General features: G+C 41.5%; 1 protein-coding gene across 4 annotated transcripts in view; it reads left to right on the forward strand.

Annotated features, from left to right (window-relative positions):
* CLCN3 (chloride voltage-gated channel 3) overlaps positions 1-20,113 on the forward strand; it is a 116,937-nt gene that overhangs the window by 40,260 nt on the left and 56,564 nt on the right. The window contains exon 1 of one of the 4 annotated variants that reach the window (XM_032803672.2): positions 5,359-5,493. The exons of the other annotated variants lie outside the window; for them this stretch is intronic. Coding sequence (XP_032659563.1) covers positions 5,412-5,493 — 82 coding nt within the window. The 5' untranslated portion in view covers positions 5,359-5,411. Of the gene's footprint in view, positions 1-5,358; positions 5,494-20,113 lie in introns of those variants that run through there. 4 annotated transcript variants of the gene reach the window in all.

A 20,113-nucleotide genomic window follows, 5' to 3' on the forward strand; every position in this document is an offset into this window, starting at 1 on the left:
GCTGCTCAGCCTCTGCATCCTTAGGATGGAGTTTGCTCAGTACAGAAAAACCTTTTGAGAGTTTTGGTGTCAAACTCTTTTTAAAATGTCTTTACTGATCAGCAACGGTGACTTCTTTCAGAGGCTCTTAAGTTGGCCAATTTGGGGCAGAATTTCATACAACAGAAAGGCAGCCCCTAGTAAAATTTCAAGTTCTCGCTCCAGTCCCTGGAGAGGCAATAGTTTCTCAGTGAAATGATTGTAAGAATTTTTTAATGGTTTTTTTCCCTCACATCATTCTTCAAAATAATTTAACTGTTTTACCGGAAATTTTATTAAAAGAAATTTAGCCTGATGCAGACACCCATCGTGAAAATTTCTGCCCAGATAGTTGGTTTGGAAAAGACCTAAGCAACTGAAAACAAAGGGCTTATAATGGAAAGTGTTAGATCATCTGGAGGTATTTTTATAAGGTTGCCTATCTTATGAAAAGATAGATTGAAATGGGTCTACTCATTTTTTATGATTACTGCATCTTAGTGTGGAGTATTTAGTTGTGTTGGAGGTTGCACTTCATTTGCAGGGTTTGTGTGTGAGAATTATGGTTTAAATGGGATCTTAATCACACACTTAAATGTAATTTGTTGGTCTTGTTCACCTGTTTAAGACAGAGAAGGATTTTTTTTTCTTCCATGGTTTGGTCTGATTAGAAGGGTTTTCACTTAAGGCACGCTGGATCAGTCATTAGTATAGCAGAATTTGACTATACATTGGGCTAAAGAGCAGATGAGCATCTGATGTCACTGTGCTTCACAAGAATTACCCAGAATGTGGGTTTATACATTCAAGTGTATCTGATATTCTTCTTCCTGGCAATGAGCTTATTTTATCAATGACTTACCAAAACCTTAACTGCCAAAATCCTGGTCATCAGTATAATAGAACAAGAATTTCTATTATAATCATGTTTGATTAGAATTAGTAGTTTCTTGGGATATTTACACTTCTTATACCTAAAAAAATACTTTGTATAAACTACCAAAAAGTTAAAATATAGATACCTTATGGTTTATTTACTGTAAATTGCTGGTGTTGGCAGTCCTGGAGGATTTTTTATCAGAGTTGCAAAAACATGCTTATTAAACATTTAAGCACACAGCAAAATATTTTGGAAAACTAAATATGTATTTATGTACTATTCTTTCTATCTCCTTGGTGTGTGAATTTAAATCTTCATGCTAATCTTGTTTCTGACAGGGCCAAAATCAAGCATGTACCTTCCTGCTGGATTTCACGGCTTTATTATTATGGCTTGTTCTTTGATCTTTTTCTTTTTCACTTTTGTTTTTTTGGGCTACTGCTACCTTTATAGATTGGCTTCTGGTATTTTAAATTGGATTTTCCTTTATCTTCCCTCCATTATAATCTTTTAAAAATGTTTTTGTGTTCGTTGAATCCAGGCATGCAAGATGAATCCACCATACAGAATTAAGTTACATAGTTGATGGCTAATCATCCTAAAGCTACTCTGTATCTTTCCAAGTGATCATTCTGAATTAATGAAAATAATGAAGAAAAAATAAAATGGGGACAATTTTAATCTTGTAGCTAGTCATTTTTTCTAAGAGTTTAAAAAAAATTAAATTGTGCCTGCAATGTTTAGTTTGCTTATATTTGCAAATTTAACTTTTCCTCCATTTTACAAAATAAACGTATTGTAGAAAAAAAAATGCCCTCTTTATTCAGGGGCCTGGTCCAAACCCCACTGAAGCCAATGGAAACTTTTCTGTCAACTTCAGTAGCTCTGGCTCAGCCCCCTTAACCACTAGGCCCCTGAGTCAGCAGAACGTTTAAGCATATGCTTCTCCTTAGTCACATGAGTAGTACCACTGCAATCAATACTCAATCCCTGAGTCAGCTAAGTACTTAAGCATAACACAGACGATATACATTCATTATTTGATAATTCTTTGTATTGGGTATTAAATGCAGGCTAAAATAGAGACCATACAGGGAACAATAAAGGACTCATCCTACTTGCCTTACCCAACCACACCCATATTGTCTTCTCTAGCTCAGGTGAGTAAGGCATGTAGGATTTGACCCCTATGTGTATTAAGCATTTTGACTTCACAGGCTAGGATTTGTCTACAAATCATTTTTGTGAAGACCTAGGTATTAATATTTAGATTAACTATATATATAAGTGAGCTTTGTGTTAGAGATTCATGTTTTTGATTTTCAGTTTATGGTTTGAATTGATTCCTGCAGCTCCTCATAGATTTCTCCTTTTTTCTGTACCTAATACTGTGGGATAGTTTTGTTTTGGTAGTTCTGTCACTCTTTGCTGTCTCTATAATTAACAACTGAAAGCATCTATCACAGGAGTTCAGATACCATGGTGATGGGTGAAATATAAACTGTCTGGCCAGATATGGTGGCATTTTCACTATTGTTAACTCTTACACGTGTAAATTTATTTTACACTCTGATGCTGCAGCCTTTTTGTTCACAGAGATCTCATTGACTTCAGTGGTACAAGTGAGGTCTGCAAGATTGTGGTGTTAGGGAGGGCCAGTAAGCATTACTAACCTGTGAATCCTTTTTAAGTGCCTGGAGACTGCCAGTGGAGGGAAACCACTGACAGTTCTTGGTAAACTCTTTCAGAAATCCTGTTATAACAGGTAAGTACTTAGGCTGCTGTATGTGTGTAGGCTTTGGATGCCTTGAATCACAACACTGGCTTGTGAACTGTGATTAAAAAAAATAACTGTTTTTGTTGCCTGTTGAAGCTTATCTCTTTGTAGAAATAACATTTACTATATTTTTTTCTGTTTGAGTTAATATCTGCTGAGAAGTAAGAGGATATATTACAACGGGTTGGCAACCTTTCAGAAGCGGTGTACCGAGTCTTCATTTATTCACTCTCATTTAAGGTTTCGCGTGCCAGTAATACATTTTAACGTTTTTAGAAGGTCTCTTTCTAGAAGTCTATAATATATAACTAAACTATTGTTGTATGTAAAGTAAATGAGGTTTTTAAAATGGTTAAGAAGCTTCATTTAAAATTAAATTAAAATGCAGAGCCCCCCTGACTGGTGGCCAGAACCCAGGCAGTGTGAGTGCCACTGAAAATCAGCTCGTGTGCCGCCTTTGGCACCCACGCCATAGGTTGCCTACCCCTATAAGCTGATATGCAGGCACTTCTGATATTCTAGCCTCTTCAGGAATGGAAAAAATTTATAAATGCCCATTTTTCTATAGAAGTAGTTTTGCAGATATCAGCTTTATGCTGGCGCATTAGAGATTTTCCCCATTTAGTTAGCTAGCTACGTAGCTAGCTAGTTAGTTATTGCTTAAATTGAATTAATATATATGTGCTCTGAATTTGGCATATTTGCTGTTGAGGACCATCTGTATCATATGCAGCAACAAAATATTATGCCACCTGCATCAGCATTTCAAAGCATGCAGGAGGAAATCCATTCTCCTATTTGTTAAAGGGACAATGCCACTTAAAAACTTTTAAATATTTAATTTGTATTGCAAAATATATGTTTCCATGTTACTAAAATACGTTATTACATTGCAAGAGTTTGTAAAATCTAGGTTTTTTTCACTAGAAGAATTAGAATTTTCTGCATATAAGCTGGAATCTCCAGAATTGATAACTTGATGCAATGTGAAGATTATTCTATTAAACACTTAAGTAAGGAAATATATTTATAAATTAGAAGACAAAATGCGTAATATACTCAGCCTTTGCCCCAAATATAGTTTTTGTGAAGACAAGCGCTCTCAAAACCTGTGATAAAGGCTCAGTTTACTCTGCAACCAGCGCTAAGTCCATGTCTATGTTAGGAGCGCTTTACCAATATACATATTCCATACAAGCAAAGCCCTCCTGGTATGAATGTCATTTATAACAGCAAAGCTGTGCTTTTACCAATATAGCTCATTCAGCCATCTTTAAATGAAGAAAGCTGTACTGGTAAAAGTACACCATTACTGGTATAACTGTGTTTACAGTAGGGGCTACCGATGGGACTGCTGTGTCTGTCAGGGATCACATCCCTGGCTGACATAGCTGTTGTGTAGACATCGCCTCAGTTACGTTGACACCAACACAAAATGTAACACCAACAGACTCTGGTCGTCAGTAGGCAGGACTGAACCTGTGACCTCTGGAGCTAAATGCATGAGCCTCTACTGCATGAGTTAAAAGCTGTGTGGCTCTTAGCAAAGGCTATAGCAAACTCATCAATCTCCGATGGTCTAGGTGCCACTAGAAGGGGAATAGAGCACCACACCAAGCAGGTATGGGTTACATCAACAGTTAATAAATCCTAAAAAAGATTGTAGAGAGAGAAGGGGGTCAGGTAATACTACAACACTGCATACAAAAGAGATTGTAGATAGTTTAGGTTTGTAAGTTGAACTTAAATGAAAGCGGAAGATCAAGCAATCTGTTTCCTAGTACAGTCATAAATTGCCTTTTTTTTCTGCCCTCTAAACATAAAATCATACAAGATTAGGGTTGAAAGAGACTTTGGGAGGTCTAGTCCAACCTCCTGCTCAAAGCAGGACCAACCTCAAATAAATCAGACTGTTTGTTCCTGAATTGACTGAGTTGGGTATGAACTCTGCAACCCTATACAGTCTCAACTGAAGTGTAACTAGAGCTTCAAAATTCTCAATTCTACATTACACTTGGCACATATGTATTAATAAACAGTATGCAGTATTGTTATATGTAGCCATGTTGATCCCAGGATATTAGAGAGACAAGGTGGGTGAGGTATAATATCTTCTATTGGACCTACTTCTGTTGATGAGAGAGACAAGCTTTCAAGCTACACAGAGCTCTTCCTCAGGTCTGGGAAAGGTACTCAGAATGTCACATCTAAATACAAAGTCAATCCAACAGTTCAGCATAAGTAGTTACCACATATTCTAAGAGACCATTCAAGGTGAAGTGGCTTGTTAACACCCCTGTCATCATAGGACGCCCCCAAAAAGTTGAGGGGGAGAACTGTGGGTCCTGCTTCCAGAAAGCAGAGATGTTAATAAACATTAGATGAGATGAAATATTGGAAAAATTTGAAACCAAGATTAGTATTTAACTCAAGTATGATTCCTTACTTAGCAATTTGCTGATTGCAAGTTCTTACTACATCATATAAGCTGTTTGTGACATCTTTTTGCAGAGATCTGTGTATGTAACATTGCTTAGCAGAATGGAGATCTGATTCTGTCTTCTAGACTCTATTGGATTACAAACAATAAAATGAATAACTTTAAGACTATCTGTATTCTGTAAATAGGTTATTTTGTGTGTATAGTACACCTTTCATTTCTGTGCCAGCTTTTTCTCTGGAAGAATGTGATTAAGATAAATGAGAAGATAACTGGTTCAGCTGGAAGTGGTTGGCATGGATTTGGCTGATAGATCTGTGTTGCAAGAGGATTGTGAAACTTTGTGCAATTCAGCCGAGTTTACCTACATGTCATCAGGTGGGGCAGAGTAGCTACAGAATAGTTTCGTGTAATCAGATTTGCAGATAACAGGGAATTTTTAATGTAAGAGATGTCATAAAATATGATTTGGTTTTGTTTAATAGGAAGTTTAAAGTTTGGATAATGGAAGCTGAGCTGTGTTTTTCTTGTTGTACAGGTAATTCTTATGAGATTCTGTGACTCTCTTTCCTTTCACTGACATGTTATGTGCTGACAGGGCTTATATCACATGTTCTGCACTTCCCCAGGACCATAAGCATCTCAATTTTTTATGCTTTTGATGATTGAGTCTCACACTGATGTTGACATGAGGATTTAGCTAACGCTGTTGGCGAACACACACACGCAAGATCAGATCAATGCAAGAACCACAAGCACAGTTGCAAGTGGGATAGGCAAGATTGTCCATGACCATTGCATGCTGTTGTATCCTTGCTTTGCTCCTTTCCCTTTTTTCACATCAGATGTTAATACACCATTAACCGCTTTGAAGAATGGTTTGATCTGCTACTGTTTTGCTTCCTTATTGTTGGGGTAAACCTGATATGCGTCCAAGTTTGACTTCAGTGTGTCTTTACAGTTTGTGCACTAGCCACTAGGAAAACAGGTGCCTTTTTTACAGTATTATTCATGTATTTGTTTTTATATGCGTGCTCTGATTCATGTCTATGTGCTATCTTGTATTTACCTGGGAAATGGTAATGTCAAAAATTTGTTAAAATCACCATCTTGAATGGTGTCTAGTAGTTGTTTGGCAGCCATGTTGGCTGCCCTTCTCCTTTGAACTTTGGTACCCTTTAGTTTGAGTTTGGCACTCTTTTATGTGGAAAGGCAGGAAAAGGACTGGTCAGGTCGTCGCTAATCTGCATAGAGACTAGAACATCTGGTTCTTAAACTTTTTTTCCACAGACAACTTGAAAGTTGCTGAGGGTCTTGGGACCACTTAATGATCTTTCCAAATGTTGTTTGTACCGTTAGCTAGCTATTGTAAAGCGCTTCAGATAAAAATACTATATAAAAAACCTAAATAATAATGTGTTTTTGTTCTACAAATAAAAGCACACAATTCATATTTTAATATCCATAGTCTCTCACTCTGCTGTGTCAGCCACTGAACTGGGCTGGGAGGGAGGGGGTTCTCTCCCTGGCAACCACAGCCCTGGAGCTGGAGAAAGTTACCTCTTTCTCTGGCTGCCGCAGCCCTGCATGTCCCAAATTCTCCCTTACCTTCTCTTGTCATCCTACTGTCCTCCCACCTACCCTCTATTTCCCCCCAAGGCCACCATCTCACCTTAGATGTGCATCTTCTCCAGGATCCAGGCACCTAATTAGTGGAGCCATGCTTGGAAGATGATATTGACAGCAGAATTTTGGATAGACCAAGAGGAGGAAGAAGTGAAAAGTAGGAAGTCCAGGGAGTAGAAGGTTGCAACAAAAAAGATACTAAGGGTATATATCTATGCTGCAATAAAATACTTACGACTGGCCCCTGTCAGCTGACTTGGAACTGGTCTATATAATTGCAGTGTAGATGTCGGGGCTCAAGGAGGGACCTAACAAGGCGGAGCAGGGTCTCAGAGCCCAGCCTTCAGCCGAGTCTCAGACATCCACATTGTCATTTTATAACCCTTCAGTCAAAGCCCTGTAAGAGCAAGTCAGCTGACAGGGCCAGCCCTGTCTTTTGTGGTGTTTTGTTTTGTTGTGTTTTTCAGTGTAGACATACCCTAAATGGCCTAGTGAGACTCCCAAGCACAGTATATTGTATGTAGAGACAAGAATATTAACAGGACATCTACTTTTTCTTAGTGGTTAAAGTGAAAGGAACATTCTCTCCACCTAACTAAAATTGAGAAAATAAGTTATTTTAATAGCGTAAAAGCTAATCTCAATTAATTTTATTACAGGAAGTCCACATATACATAGCCCCCTTATCCGTTGTTTCAGATATCCGTCGCTTATCAGTAAGGGAACATGTTCCAGTTTCTGTTGGTCCTGATCCACATATCCATCGTTCACAAGGATTGGGACCAAGATTAATTGGAGCATGATCTCCTATTATAGAGTACTGGCATCCGCTGGCCACATTCAAGGCTTATTACCTGCAGAGGACATTCATCATGCTGATTAAGGAGATGGGAGGTGAAGAAAAGCCCAGTGTAAAGAGTTCTGGTAGTCTTACAGCATCCTGAATGGTGTGGAAAACATTGACGCGTTGTGGGAAGAGGTGACTGTGCAATGGATGAATGGCGTTTGGCGCTGTGCATGGCCAGATGCAGCCCACAGCTTCATTGGGTTTGATGCCGTTCTTGCTCTTGAGCAAGAAATTGTCAAGTTGGCAAAGGATGCCTTCTTTGAGGAGGAGGATGTACAGGAATTGTTGGTGTCTCATGCTGAGCAGCTGCCAAATGAGACTGATTGAGCTGGACCAACAACGAATATCTGAAGAGAGGAAGGACAATTATGATGATGACATAGGGCAGGAAGCCAGGAGTCTGATGACCAAGAATCTCTCCTGTTCCTTTGGATTGCTGGATGAAATGATGGAAATCATAGAGAAGAGTGATCCTTTTTGTGAACGGTCTGCCAAAGTCTCCAGGACTCCCGATGCAGTGGCTTGCTACAGGGAGATCTATCGTTCAAAGATTCATGAAGAATAGACATCGGCAAAATCCTTTTTAAAGTCTTCAGTCAAAAAGCCAGCCACAGAAAACCCAGCCACCATCCCTCCCTAAATTTAGCATAATTGATATTTTTATCCTGTATTACTATACTGTTTTTACTGTATTCAAACAGTGACCGGTATGTCCCTGCCCCGAAATATTGCTGCAGGGGTGGGAGAGCCACTGTGGCCTGAGACTGCCCCAGCAGCAGTTAATGCGGTTGTCCCAGAGGCTGCCTGATCTGCCCAGGCAGCCACACCAGCTGTGTTAACATTAACAGTGTTAGTAGGGTTCTACATTATTTTATTCAATGTTTTATGTGTAAAATGTGTACTATCTAACCTGTCATTGTAAAAAGGTACACTGTTTAGGTGAAAAGAGCTTTGTCATAGGCGAGTGTGATGAAGTTGTGAATGCATCCCCGCTCACCTCTTATTCCATTATTTCTTATGGGGAAAGATTCCCCTGTATACGTTGTTTCGGTATCCATCACCCTTTTCAAGAACGCAACCCGAGTGTCTACAGGGGACCCTCTGTAATTGAAAAATATAAACTTGCCATATAGATCTGGGCATCCAGCTAATCTCAGGGATTTTCTTTCTTCCAGGGCTAGACGTGAAAAAAAACTTGATGGATAACTCCTGAGAGCAGCAAAGAAGAGGAAATTGATTTAATTGCAAGCAGAGCTGCAGCCAGGAGTTACAAGTAAGGCTACGTTTTAGTCATGGGTATTTTTAGTAAAAGTTACGGACAAGTCAAGGGCAGTAAAATTCACGGCCCGTGACCAGTGCATGACTTGTACTATATACCTGTAACTAAAACTTGGGCTGAAGGACCATGGATGCTCTGTGTGAGGGGCAGTCTGGGGCGCCACAGTTGCTAGGGGAGTGGGCGGTGATGCGCGGACTGTGACCCCACAGTCTTCCTACCCTGCTCTACACATCACCTCGGAAGTGGGCGGCATGTCCCTGCAGTTCTTAGCAGGAGGGAAGGCCATGGGGGTTCTGCATGCTGCCCCCGCCACAAGCTCCTGCTCCACAGCTCCCATTGACCAGGAATCACAGCCAATGGGAGCTGCAGAGGCCATGCCTGCAGGCAGGGGCAGCGTGCAGACACTCCTGGTTCCTCCACCTGGGAGCTGCAGGGACATGCTGGCTGCTTATGGGGGAACCTGCTCCACGCCACCCTGCACTCAACCCTCTGCCCTGCCCCGAACTATTGCTGCAGGGGTAGGGGAGCCACGGTGGCCCGAGACTGCCCTAGCAGCAGTTGACGCGGCTGTCCCAGAGGCTACCTGATCTGCTCGGGCAGCCACACCAGCTGCTGCAGAAGTAATGGAGGACATGGAAAGCCACAGAATCTGTGACCTCCGTGACAGATACATAGCCTTAATTATAAGATCTGGGCCAAGCTGTAAAAATAGGCCTCCCCAAAACCTAATGGTCCTCCTTTCCTCTATCTCTTCTGTTCCACCTTGTTTCTCCCTTGTTAGTTTGTTTCTCTTGTTTCTCTCCTCCTGTGTTCAGGGTTCTGATAGGCAGTAGAGAAACATACCTTTTCCCCATAGTTCAGAGAAATACAGGGAAGATGCAACTACTTGCTTGGGGTCTAAATATTAATTGTATGTTGGAATTTCATACACTCTTCTGCCCCACTCCCTTGCTAGTTAAGATCTGACTTCATTTTTCTTCCACAACTGATCAGTGGGAGCAAAAGAAACAGTTGTTGAGGATTCTTATATTATCACTACTGTTCAGGCTCCTATAAACAAGCAGGAACTGTTGGGGCAGAGGAGAAGCTACCTATTGAGTGGCTCCTAGGTCAGGGCACCCTGGTCAGGCTGGGCCTAAAACAAAGTTCTTGGTTATGCCACAATGATTGTGCACAATGGTCATGTGATTGGTTGATGGGGACTAAATCAACATAAGAAATACAAAGTACCGTAACAAAAATTTTTCTATGACTCCAACTGACAAACACACCCTCTCCCCCCCCACAAGCCACAAATTTGCATCAGCTTCTATAGTTTGTATAATACCAGAACACAACTTTTTGTAGTTTGACATACTTTAATGTCAAGCACAGATTTGCCACTTTAAGTTGTGTTTTTAGTGTTACTGTTGCTGCAGGTGTGGTAGAACCACTTATTATTAAGCTTGCCTAATGCTTCCCACTATAAGACCCTGCTCTCAGTTGCTTATAACTTTGCCAAACTTTTAACCATTCGTGCTGAAAATTTCCATGCTAGGTGTCTGGGTCTGGCTTTTTAAAATTATTTCAGTTAGAATGGTTCAGCCATTCTGACAAGGAGGTTACAGAAACATGCATTGTTTTGCCCATGTTAAAAATTCTGGTGACCTTCTCATTGAGAAGCTTTAACACTTTGGTTTTGCAGGAGGGACTTAACATTTGGCAAGGGGCTGCCTTTGTGTCAGGGATGTGCCTTTCCCTTCCCTGTGAAAACCCACCCAAATTTGGCTAATTTAGAAGCCTTTGAAAAAATCACGGTTGGTGTATGCTCAGTAGAGGCTTGTTAGTTAACCATTTAAAGTTTCTGAAGATTGTCTCCCGTGACAGTGATCAGGGCTGGCCTTACCATGAAGCGAACTGAGGTGGCTGCCTCAGATGCCAGACTTGGGGGGGATGCAGAGTGTAGAAAATTGTGTCTATTGCTGGTGCATATGTATTCTCTCTGCTCTAGATGCACACAGATGGTGGAATGCTGTGCTGGAGGAAGGAAGGCACAAGAGACATAACAGGCAGGCAAGAGAAAAGGTGAGAGGGAATACCAGAAAGCCGCAGGACCTGCAGGGAGAGGGAGGAGGAGGAGCCTTTTATGTACTTCTCTAGCACCCCCAGGAGCTGGATTGATTTACACCAGCTTCTCAGGAAGCTTCCTGTTTCCTGCTGCTTCCCTGAACCTACTTGAGGAGAAGAGGCTGTCAACTGAAGTAGTAGGAGCCAGTTAGGCCCTTAAGATGCTGATATCTTCTCTCACACAGGCCCTACTACCAGCCTGCTGATTTGTCCCCTTCAATTGAGTGTTGAGAGCTACTGTAGCTGGCACAGAACAGCAGTCATGAGTGAAAGAAGAAAACACTCCTCTGGGGCAGCATTCAGAAAAAGAAAGCAAGCAAAGGAAGCTTTTCTATCTAAGCAGGAAGGAGCTCTCGTGAGATACATAGACACAAATGTTCACAGTGAGTCTTCCGGCCCCGGTGAGGATATGAGTGAGGAGATGCCTGATCTTCCAATTAGTCAGAGTGCAGGTGACCTGGAAGCTATTGCAGCATCCATATCTCCATTTCAAATGGATGTAACCATGCACATTCCTGAAGACAAGTGTAGATCAGAGAAGAGTGCGATGGAGGCACAAGAAACAACTGCTGAGTTGAATTCCTTAAGTCTAGATCAGAGGTCTCCAAACTTCTTTGATTGCGCACCCCTATCAGTAAAAAAATTTTGAGTGCGCACCCCCTGCCATGCCAAAGTGCACCCAACAAAAAACGAAGAACACAAACCGCTCGGACTCCCAACCTGAACTGCGAAAATGCCCCCTCCTCCCCACAAAAGTGCTCTTCCTGCTGCGCACCCCACTTTGGAGACGGCTAGTCTAGATGATCCAGGACTGTGGAGTTTCTTGAGCAGTAACCTGAGGGACTTCCTTGTACTGCATGGGCCACAGCAAGTGAAAAACTTCATGTTTCCCAAAGGCGATGAAAATAGAAGTTTCCATCCAACACATTACTGGCGTGAAATCCTGAATGGTGACAAAGTAGAGAGGCCATGGCTTATGTACTCAAAAACCCAGAATACTGCATACTGTTTTTGTTGCACACTTTTCCAGTCTAACGTTCTAGCCACATTGGGTTCTACGGGAACAAAGGACTGGAAAAATCTGGCTAGAAATCTGGCATGCCATGAGAAAGTAGCAAACCACCAGAGAGCATTCCATAGGTGGAAAGAGCTTGAGATGAGACTAAGGTTAAAGACCACCATAAATAATCAGCATCAAGAGAAGATTGCATCAGAGTCTCTTTACTGGCAAAATGTTCTGAAACGGTTCATGCCATTGTGAGAATGCTTGCTACCCAAAACCTAGCACTGCGTGGCACTTCAGATCAGCTATATGTGCTAACCAGTGAAACTTCCTTAAAATTGTGGAGCTGATGACTGAGTTTGATGCTGTACTCCAGGAGCATCTACAAAGAGTCACCACCCCAGAAATGTGTACACACCACTACTTTGGAAAAACAATTCAAAATTATATCCTACAGTTACTAGCAACAAAAGTCAAACAAGATTGTGGCAGATCTGAAGTCAGCAAGATATTACTCTGTTATTCTGGACTGCACACCTGACATCAACCATATGGAATAAATGACTTTAATGATGCATTTTGTAACAACAACAGAACCTAGTGAAAACGTCCCTGCAATGGTGACTGTCAGAGTATTTTCTAGAATTTATTGACATAGATGATGCTATAGGAGCTGGTATGACAAATGTGCTTCTTAAAAAGCTGGAAGATACGGGAATTGTGATAGCTGGCATGAGAGGTCAGGGCTACGATAATGGTGCCAACTTGAGAGCAAAGAACAGAGTGCAGACATAGATCCAAGAGTTAAACCCTCAAGCTTTTTTTGTCCCATGCAGTTCTCATTCATTGAACTTGGTGCTCAGTGATGTAGTGTCAGCCTCTAGTGAGGCTGCTGAATTTTTTCATGTAATTCAAATCATCTATGTATTTTTCTCTGCATCAACTCACTGATGGCAAATTTTGAAGCAACATCTGGGAGCATCCTCTCTGACACTGAAACCACTGAGTGCCACATGATGGGAAAGTCGAGTGGAGGCAATAAAGTCCATCAAACACCAAATTGGGAAGATAGATGATGCTATAGTTGCCATTATGGAGGATAATGCTATGATAGGAACTGTTTGTGGGAGAACAGTGACAGAGGGAAATGAAATGACTAGAAACATACATAACTTCAAATTTCTGTGTGGTGGCATGACTTAGCGTTGTAAGCAAGAGACTCCAAGATGTTGACCTTGATATATCTGGAGCAATGGAACAACTGGACAAAGCAAAGTCATACCTACAGTCTTACCGGTGAGATGAGGGATTTCAAAACATTCTGAAGAGTGCACAGAAGCTGGCAGAGGAACTTCACACTGACGCTATTTTCCTACCCATTCAAGAATACAAGAGTCACCGAAGATGACATTTTGATTACAAGACATGGGATTATCCCATAAGAGACCCCAAACAACAATTCAAAGTTCAGTTCTGTAACCAGATGCTAGATTGTGCAATACAGTCAGTTGAACATTTCATGCAGCTCAAGGAACACAGCAGTATATTTGGGATGTTGAATGTTATTCCAAAACTCCTCACTATACCTGAAGAAGACCCACACCAGCAATGCAGGGCACTAGAGACAGTGTTGACACATGACATGCACAATATTGATGCGAGTGGCTTAGGAGATGAACTGAAAGCCCTTTCAAGATACATTTCAGCAGGATCAACTCCAAGGGCTATTCTGGAATATATGTGCACAAATAAGATGCCCACCTTCTTTCCAAATGCTTTTGTTGCTCAGCTCATACTTCTAACACTTCCTGTAACGGTTGCCAGTGGAGAACACAACTTCTCCAAGCTGAAGTTAATAAAAACACATCTATGCTCCACAATGACATAGGAGAGGCTGGTCAGCCTTGCAACCATCTCAGTAGAGCATGAGCTGGCCCAGTCTGTGGACCTTGAGGAAGCAGTTCAAATCCTTGCAACCAAGAAGGCAGGGAAAGCACCACTTTGATTGTTCAAACAGATAAAAATGCTAGTGTTTACTATGCAGACAAGAAAAGTTACATTTGCTGTTAAGGCATTTGAAAGTTAAGTGTTACTTAAAATTTTTGAACAAGGCGTTCTAAGATCTCCTTTTTTGGGATAGATAGCAGAGCAGTACCATGAGAGGAGTAGAGCAGGAAGAAGACAGAACTGAGACCTTTCAAAGTTTTGGCCCGAGCAAAGGAGCATGAGGGCATCATTTGAGCTCCCCACCTCTGGTGCCAAAATGTTGTGGGCCAGCCTTGACCATAATTGTCTCCCTTGCGGCTGCAGGGGGCTAAACAGGCCTCTTTCTTCGACTGCAGCTCCTGACAGCTCCAGGCTGTCTAGGTCTGGAATGGAGAGCCAGGAATCTGTTTTTTCGTGTGCTTTCAGTGACCCCTCTTCTGGGCCCAGTGTAGCAGATTGGAATGCTGAGGAGCCAAGAGCTGGAGGTGTGAAAGAAAGGGGGAGTACATTGAGATAAAGAGCCTGGGTAGGATGGAGACCGATACTGAAACATGGGCTGGGAAAAGTTTCAGAATAGCAGCCGTGTTAGTCTGTATCAACAAAAAGAACAGGAGTACTTAGTTACAAATTTATTTGAGCATAAGCTTTCGTGGGCCCACAAAAGCTTATGCTCAAATAAATGTGTTAGTCTCTAAGGTGCCACAAGTACTCCCATTCTTTATGGGATGGGAAAAAAGAAGTGAGAAACTGGGCGTTGGGGGAAGGGGAGACTGCTCCACCATCTCTCAGATGTTCCCAGTAGGCAGTGAGGGTGCTACTGCTTTGGTTTCAGTTGGTGGTCAGCCTAGAAATGTTCATATGTTTAAACGGTTGTTTAGGCATTTGCCAAAACATTCCTAAGGCATGCAAACAAGGAATGGGAATGATGATTTTTAATCATTTATCTCTTCAGCAAAATCTAAGTAAAGTTTCATTGGGCAAAGAAAATGCACTTCTATACTTGAGTTGTCCCCCTGCCAAGTACCAGAGGCTTGCTGCAACCTATGGAAATGTGAGAGCATCTCAGAGAAAAGGTGGGAAGAATCTTTTTAGCATGGCAAGTGTTAGTCACTACCAGCTTCTGCTATACTATTCCCAGAAAAAAAAAATGTTAAGATTGACAGTACATATGAAAAAAATATTAGATGTCACTATTCCAAAACCAAGCACTGTAAATTTGGGAATTTAGAATGATAATTAAACTTAAAAGAAATCCAAGTGTTTTTAAGGTATATAAATGCATAGTTAGGACACTCAAACAACCGTAACTCTACCCTATAGTAACATGAGGCAAAAAACATTTTGATTTTGATTTAAGGCATTTTAGTATTTGTTCCCAGATTAGATTAAACTGATTTTTAAAGACGTTAGATTTCCCCAACCCCCTGTGGTATCATTACACAACAGAGAGAGGTTCTTTAACTATGTGTTTGCATAACTTAATAAGTTAAATTTAACCTTTAAATCTGGATTTCTTGGGGGTTTTTTTTGTTTACACCTAGTTGTGGGGTAATTGCGACATCTTTGTACTATCCTCTCATTTCCCCCTACTTCCTGTTTTCCAAGTTCCTCCCGCTTCTTGCATCTTTATACGTTCTCCTACATATACATCACAAATTCCCACTTCCTCCTGTCTTCCATATCCCCTTTCATATCCAGTTTTCTCCTCACTCCTGCACCTTCTACTTTCTCTTACACGCAGTCTAGTTTTCCTCTCCTTTCTGCCCTCACTGTTGAGTGGTTCTGGTGGGAAAAGGGGAGTTTTGAAAAGAAATAACAAAAATACTTCAAAAACAGACTTCGAGGAACTGCAGAACTGGAATTAATTTGCAAACTTGACAGCATCAAATTAGGCCTGAATAAAGATGGGGAGTGGCTGAGTCACTACAAAAAATAATTTTCCTTCTGTTGATACCCACATCTTCTTGTCAATTGTTGGGAATGAGCCATATAGACCATGATTGGCCTTATTAGCACTACAAAAAGTAATTTTCCCTCTGATATTCATGCCTTCTTGTCAACTGTTGGAAATGGGCCACATCCACCCTAATCAGACTTTGTTAGCACTGCTCCCTCACTTGGTAAGGCAACTCCAGTCTTTTCATGTGCTGTGTATTTATACCTGCCTACTGTATTTTCCAATTCATGCATCTGATGAAGTGGGTTATAGCCCACGAAAGCTTATGCCCAAATAAAGTTTAGTCTCTAAGGTGCCACAAGTAATCCTCGCTTTTGCTGAAACAGACTAATACTGATGCTCCTCTGAAACATATCAAGTCTGTTATAATTTTTCATAGCCAGAAGAGGCTGTTTATAACATTCTGTGGTGCAGTCCAGACCACTGAGTGGCAGTCATCCCCACACTGCAACCTTGGGTACCTCACTGTGCTTTACTGTTGTAGCTTCCAACGTGGGTCACTTGCAATCAGCCTGCCAGCATGCAGGTCACACTCTGAATGTCTCTGTATAGCCACAGCATTGGTCCAGCAATGCCGACCCCAGCAGCCTGTCAGTATGCTCCATTCACACTCTGACTTCCATCTGCCTTGGTTACCACTTGCAGAAGGACCCCACCTCACTCCCAGTTCTGGGTTTCTCCCCAAAAATGTGTTCTGCACTGCCCAGCCCTCTCCTGAACAGTCCAGATATTGGCGGTCCGTTGCCCCTGTAAGGGGTCAGTGTACTGCTGCTTTAAATGGAGTTACCTGCTCAGTTCAGTTTAAAGACAACGCTGGATTAAACTAAAGAAAAAAACCAAACTTATTTAACTAGAGAGAGAGAGAGGGCGGTCTTAAGTCAGTAAGAGTATAAGGCATTAAAATCAGGAATGGTTACAAGAGAAATAAAGATAAAATGCTTCCTAGTACTAACACGTAACAAACTAGACTTGGGTCAAGGTGAAATCTCTCACTGCTTGTTCCCAGTAACATGCTGACAAAATTCTCAGGCCAGGATCTGCTCTCAAAGGCTGTTTCTTTTGTCTTTATAGGTGAAAAAGAGGGAGATCGCTAGGGAGAGATAAATTGAGTGTGTTTACCCCTCATTTTTATAGTTGACGCCCTTTAAAAATACATTTTCCTGAGGTTTGCCCCTCTATAAAGTTCTTTCCCGCTGTGGGGATGGAGACAAAGAGCCTAGTGAAAGAGAGGTTCCATCCTGTTTTTTTTCTAAAATGCAGATCTGTGTGTTCCTGCCACCCTTCCTTGCCAAAGAATGGCCACTGGATAGGTGATTGCCCTTCAACTTTGATAGCTGGCTAGAGGTGTCATCTTGTCCTTTGTCATAGAGAAACTAGTTTACCTGGATTTGTCTGGTAAACACATTTCAAACTTAATTTCAGCTTATAACTGTCCATTTAATGTTGCTATACGCTTTTCATCATATTATTGAGCAGTGGGTTATTAGTTTTCAAATGGTGCCTCATGTAATGAAGCAGCCTCTGGCAGGGTACTACTGAGAGTATCAGTTCAGGACAAATTGCTTAGAGCAGGGCAGTCACAGCCCAAGGTTGGTGTTCCTCTACTTCTAAGGCACAGCAAACAGCCAAACAGACAGGACTTCGGTTTTGCCCCACTGGCTAACCAGAAGTCATACAAGCAATTCCCTCAGACACTCCAGTTTCCCACTATCACCACCAGTGCCACTCCTTATGGGGATGAATGGTTATGAAAACCAGTACCCTAGTAAAAGGAAAAAGATTCTCCCGATCCCAAAGGAGCAAGCCCCAGACCCAGATCAATATACAAATCAGATCGTATCCACAAATCACCCTGTTGCGAATCCTTTAGAATCTAAAGGTTTATTCATAAAAAAGAAAAATATAGATGAGAGTTAAAATTGGTTAAATTGAATCAATTACATACAGTAATGGCAAAGTTCTTGGTTCCGGCTTGTAGCAGTGATGGTATACACTGCATGTTCAAATCTAGTCTGTGGAGTACATCCACAGATTTGGATAGGTTATTCAGTCCTTTGTTCAGAGCTTCAGTGTAGCAAAGTTCTTCCACAGGTAAGAAGCAGGACTGAAGACAGAATGGAGGGGTTTCCAGGGCCTTTTATATACTCGGCCCTGTGGAAGGACACCTCTTTGTTCTTACTGTGGAAAAATCACAGCAGCAAGATGAAGCTTGGAGTCACATGGGCAAGTCACATGTCCATGCATGACTCAGCTCTTTACAGGTAGAGCAGCCATTGTTCACATTCTACCTCAGATGTTCTCAGGAAGGCTCCTCAAATGTGGATTGGAGACTCCCAAGATCCATTGCCAGTTAAGTGTTTCTTGATTGGGCATTTAATCTGAAGAGTTCCTTTTCAAAAACCTGGCCAAATGCTTCACTGATTCTACTTAGAATCAAACACATTGAGATACAAGTACACAACCAATATTAGTAACTTCAGATACAGAAATGATACACACAGCATAATCATAACCAGCAAATTACAGCCTTTTCATGGACACCTTACTTGACCTTTGTACAAGATTTTGTGCAACTATAGGACCTTGGTTGCAAGGATGATCTATAAGGTCAGTTCATATGTCATAAACAGATGGTTAAGGGTTAATGTCTCTTTTACCTGTAAAGGGTTAAGAAGCTCAGTGAACCTGGCTGACACCTGACTAGAGGACCAATGGGGGGACAAGATACTTTCAAATCTTGGTGGAGGGAAGTCTTTGTGCCGTTTGTTTTGTTGGTTGTTCACTCTTGGCGCTAAGAGGGACCAGACGTGCACCCCAGGTTTCTCCAATCTTTCTGAAACAGTCTCTCATGTTCAAAATAGTAAGTACTAGCTAGAAAAGGCGGATTAGTCTTATGTTTGTTTTCTTAACTTGTGAATGTGTATTTTGCTGGAAGGATTTTTACCTCTGTTTGCTGTAACTTTGAATCTCAGGCTAGGGGGGAGGGAGTCCCTCTAGGCTATATGAATCTGAATACCCTGTAAACATTTTCCATCCTGATTTTACAGAGATAATTTTTACTTTTTCTTTCTTTAATTAAAAGCTTTCTTTTTTAAGAACCTGATTGATTTTTTTCCTTGTTTAAGACCCAAGGGGATTGGGTCTGAACTCACCAGGGGATTGGTGGGGGGAAAGGAGGGGGGGGAAGGTTAATTTCTCTCTGTTTTAAGATCCAAGGAGTTTGGATCAGTGTAGCCTCTCAGGGTACCCAGGGAGGGGAAAGTCTGGGAGGGGAAAAGGAGGAGGAATGGTTTATTTCTCCTTGTTTTAAGACCCAAGGGGTTTGGGTCTTGGGTTCCCCAGGGAAGGTTTTGGGGGAAGAGAAAGTGTGCCAAACACTATATTTTGGCTGGTGGCGGCGCTATCAGATCTAAGCTAGGAATTAAGCTTGGAAGGGTACATGCATGTCCCCACTTTTTGGACACTCAAGTTCAAAGTGGGAAAAATACCTTGACATCATGTCAATAACATCACAGCTCACAAGGCATATTTTATGCAAAGATTATTACAATAGTGTATAGGCTGTGTATACAGGGGTGCTTTTTGCCATACTGGTATAGTAAATCTTCAGAGAAACTCACAAGGTTTGAATTATTTCAAAATGGTCACTGTCTTTCTCTGTTGTTAATGACAGGGAAGCCAAGCTGTTCACAGGATGGTGGCTGCCCTCTATACTGTCTGGAAGCGAATCTACTCTTGTCCATTCTCATTCTTGAAATGACCATCGGATGAGGACAGATGTGGCTTCAGTCCCAATGAGAACAATTGAGTTGGCAGTCATTTTGAAAGACTGCTGTTCTTTGTGGAATTATCTGTAGAACAAAGAGAAGAATCTTTTCACTTCTGAAGAACAACAGGGAGGAAAATGACTGAGCCTTCAGAAATAATTCTTCAAATGTAACCTATGCATAAGACTAAACGGTGTATGTAGTGGCAGTTCCAAAACATGAAATTCAAGGGTTCAGTCCTGCAGATTTATTCACCTGAAACCTGGTCAACACCTAGGTTAACCTAGCTACGTTTCTCAGGACTGTGAAAAATTTCACATGCTGTGAGATGTACTTAGGTCAACCTAACCCCATGGTAGATGCAGCTAGCTCTGTGGAAGAATTCTTCCACCAACCTAGCTAACTGCCTCTAGAGAGGGGAAGTGGC

The sequence above is a fragment of the Chelonoidis abingdonii genome, chromosome 5 (genome assembly GCF_003597395.2).
Source record: "Chelonoidis abingdonii isolate Lonesome George chromosome 5, CheloAbing_2.0, whole genome shotgun sequence".
Taxonomy (NCBI): Eukaryota; Metazoa; Chordata; order Testudines; family Testudinidae; genus Chelonoidis; species Chelonoidis abingdonii.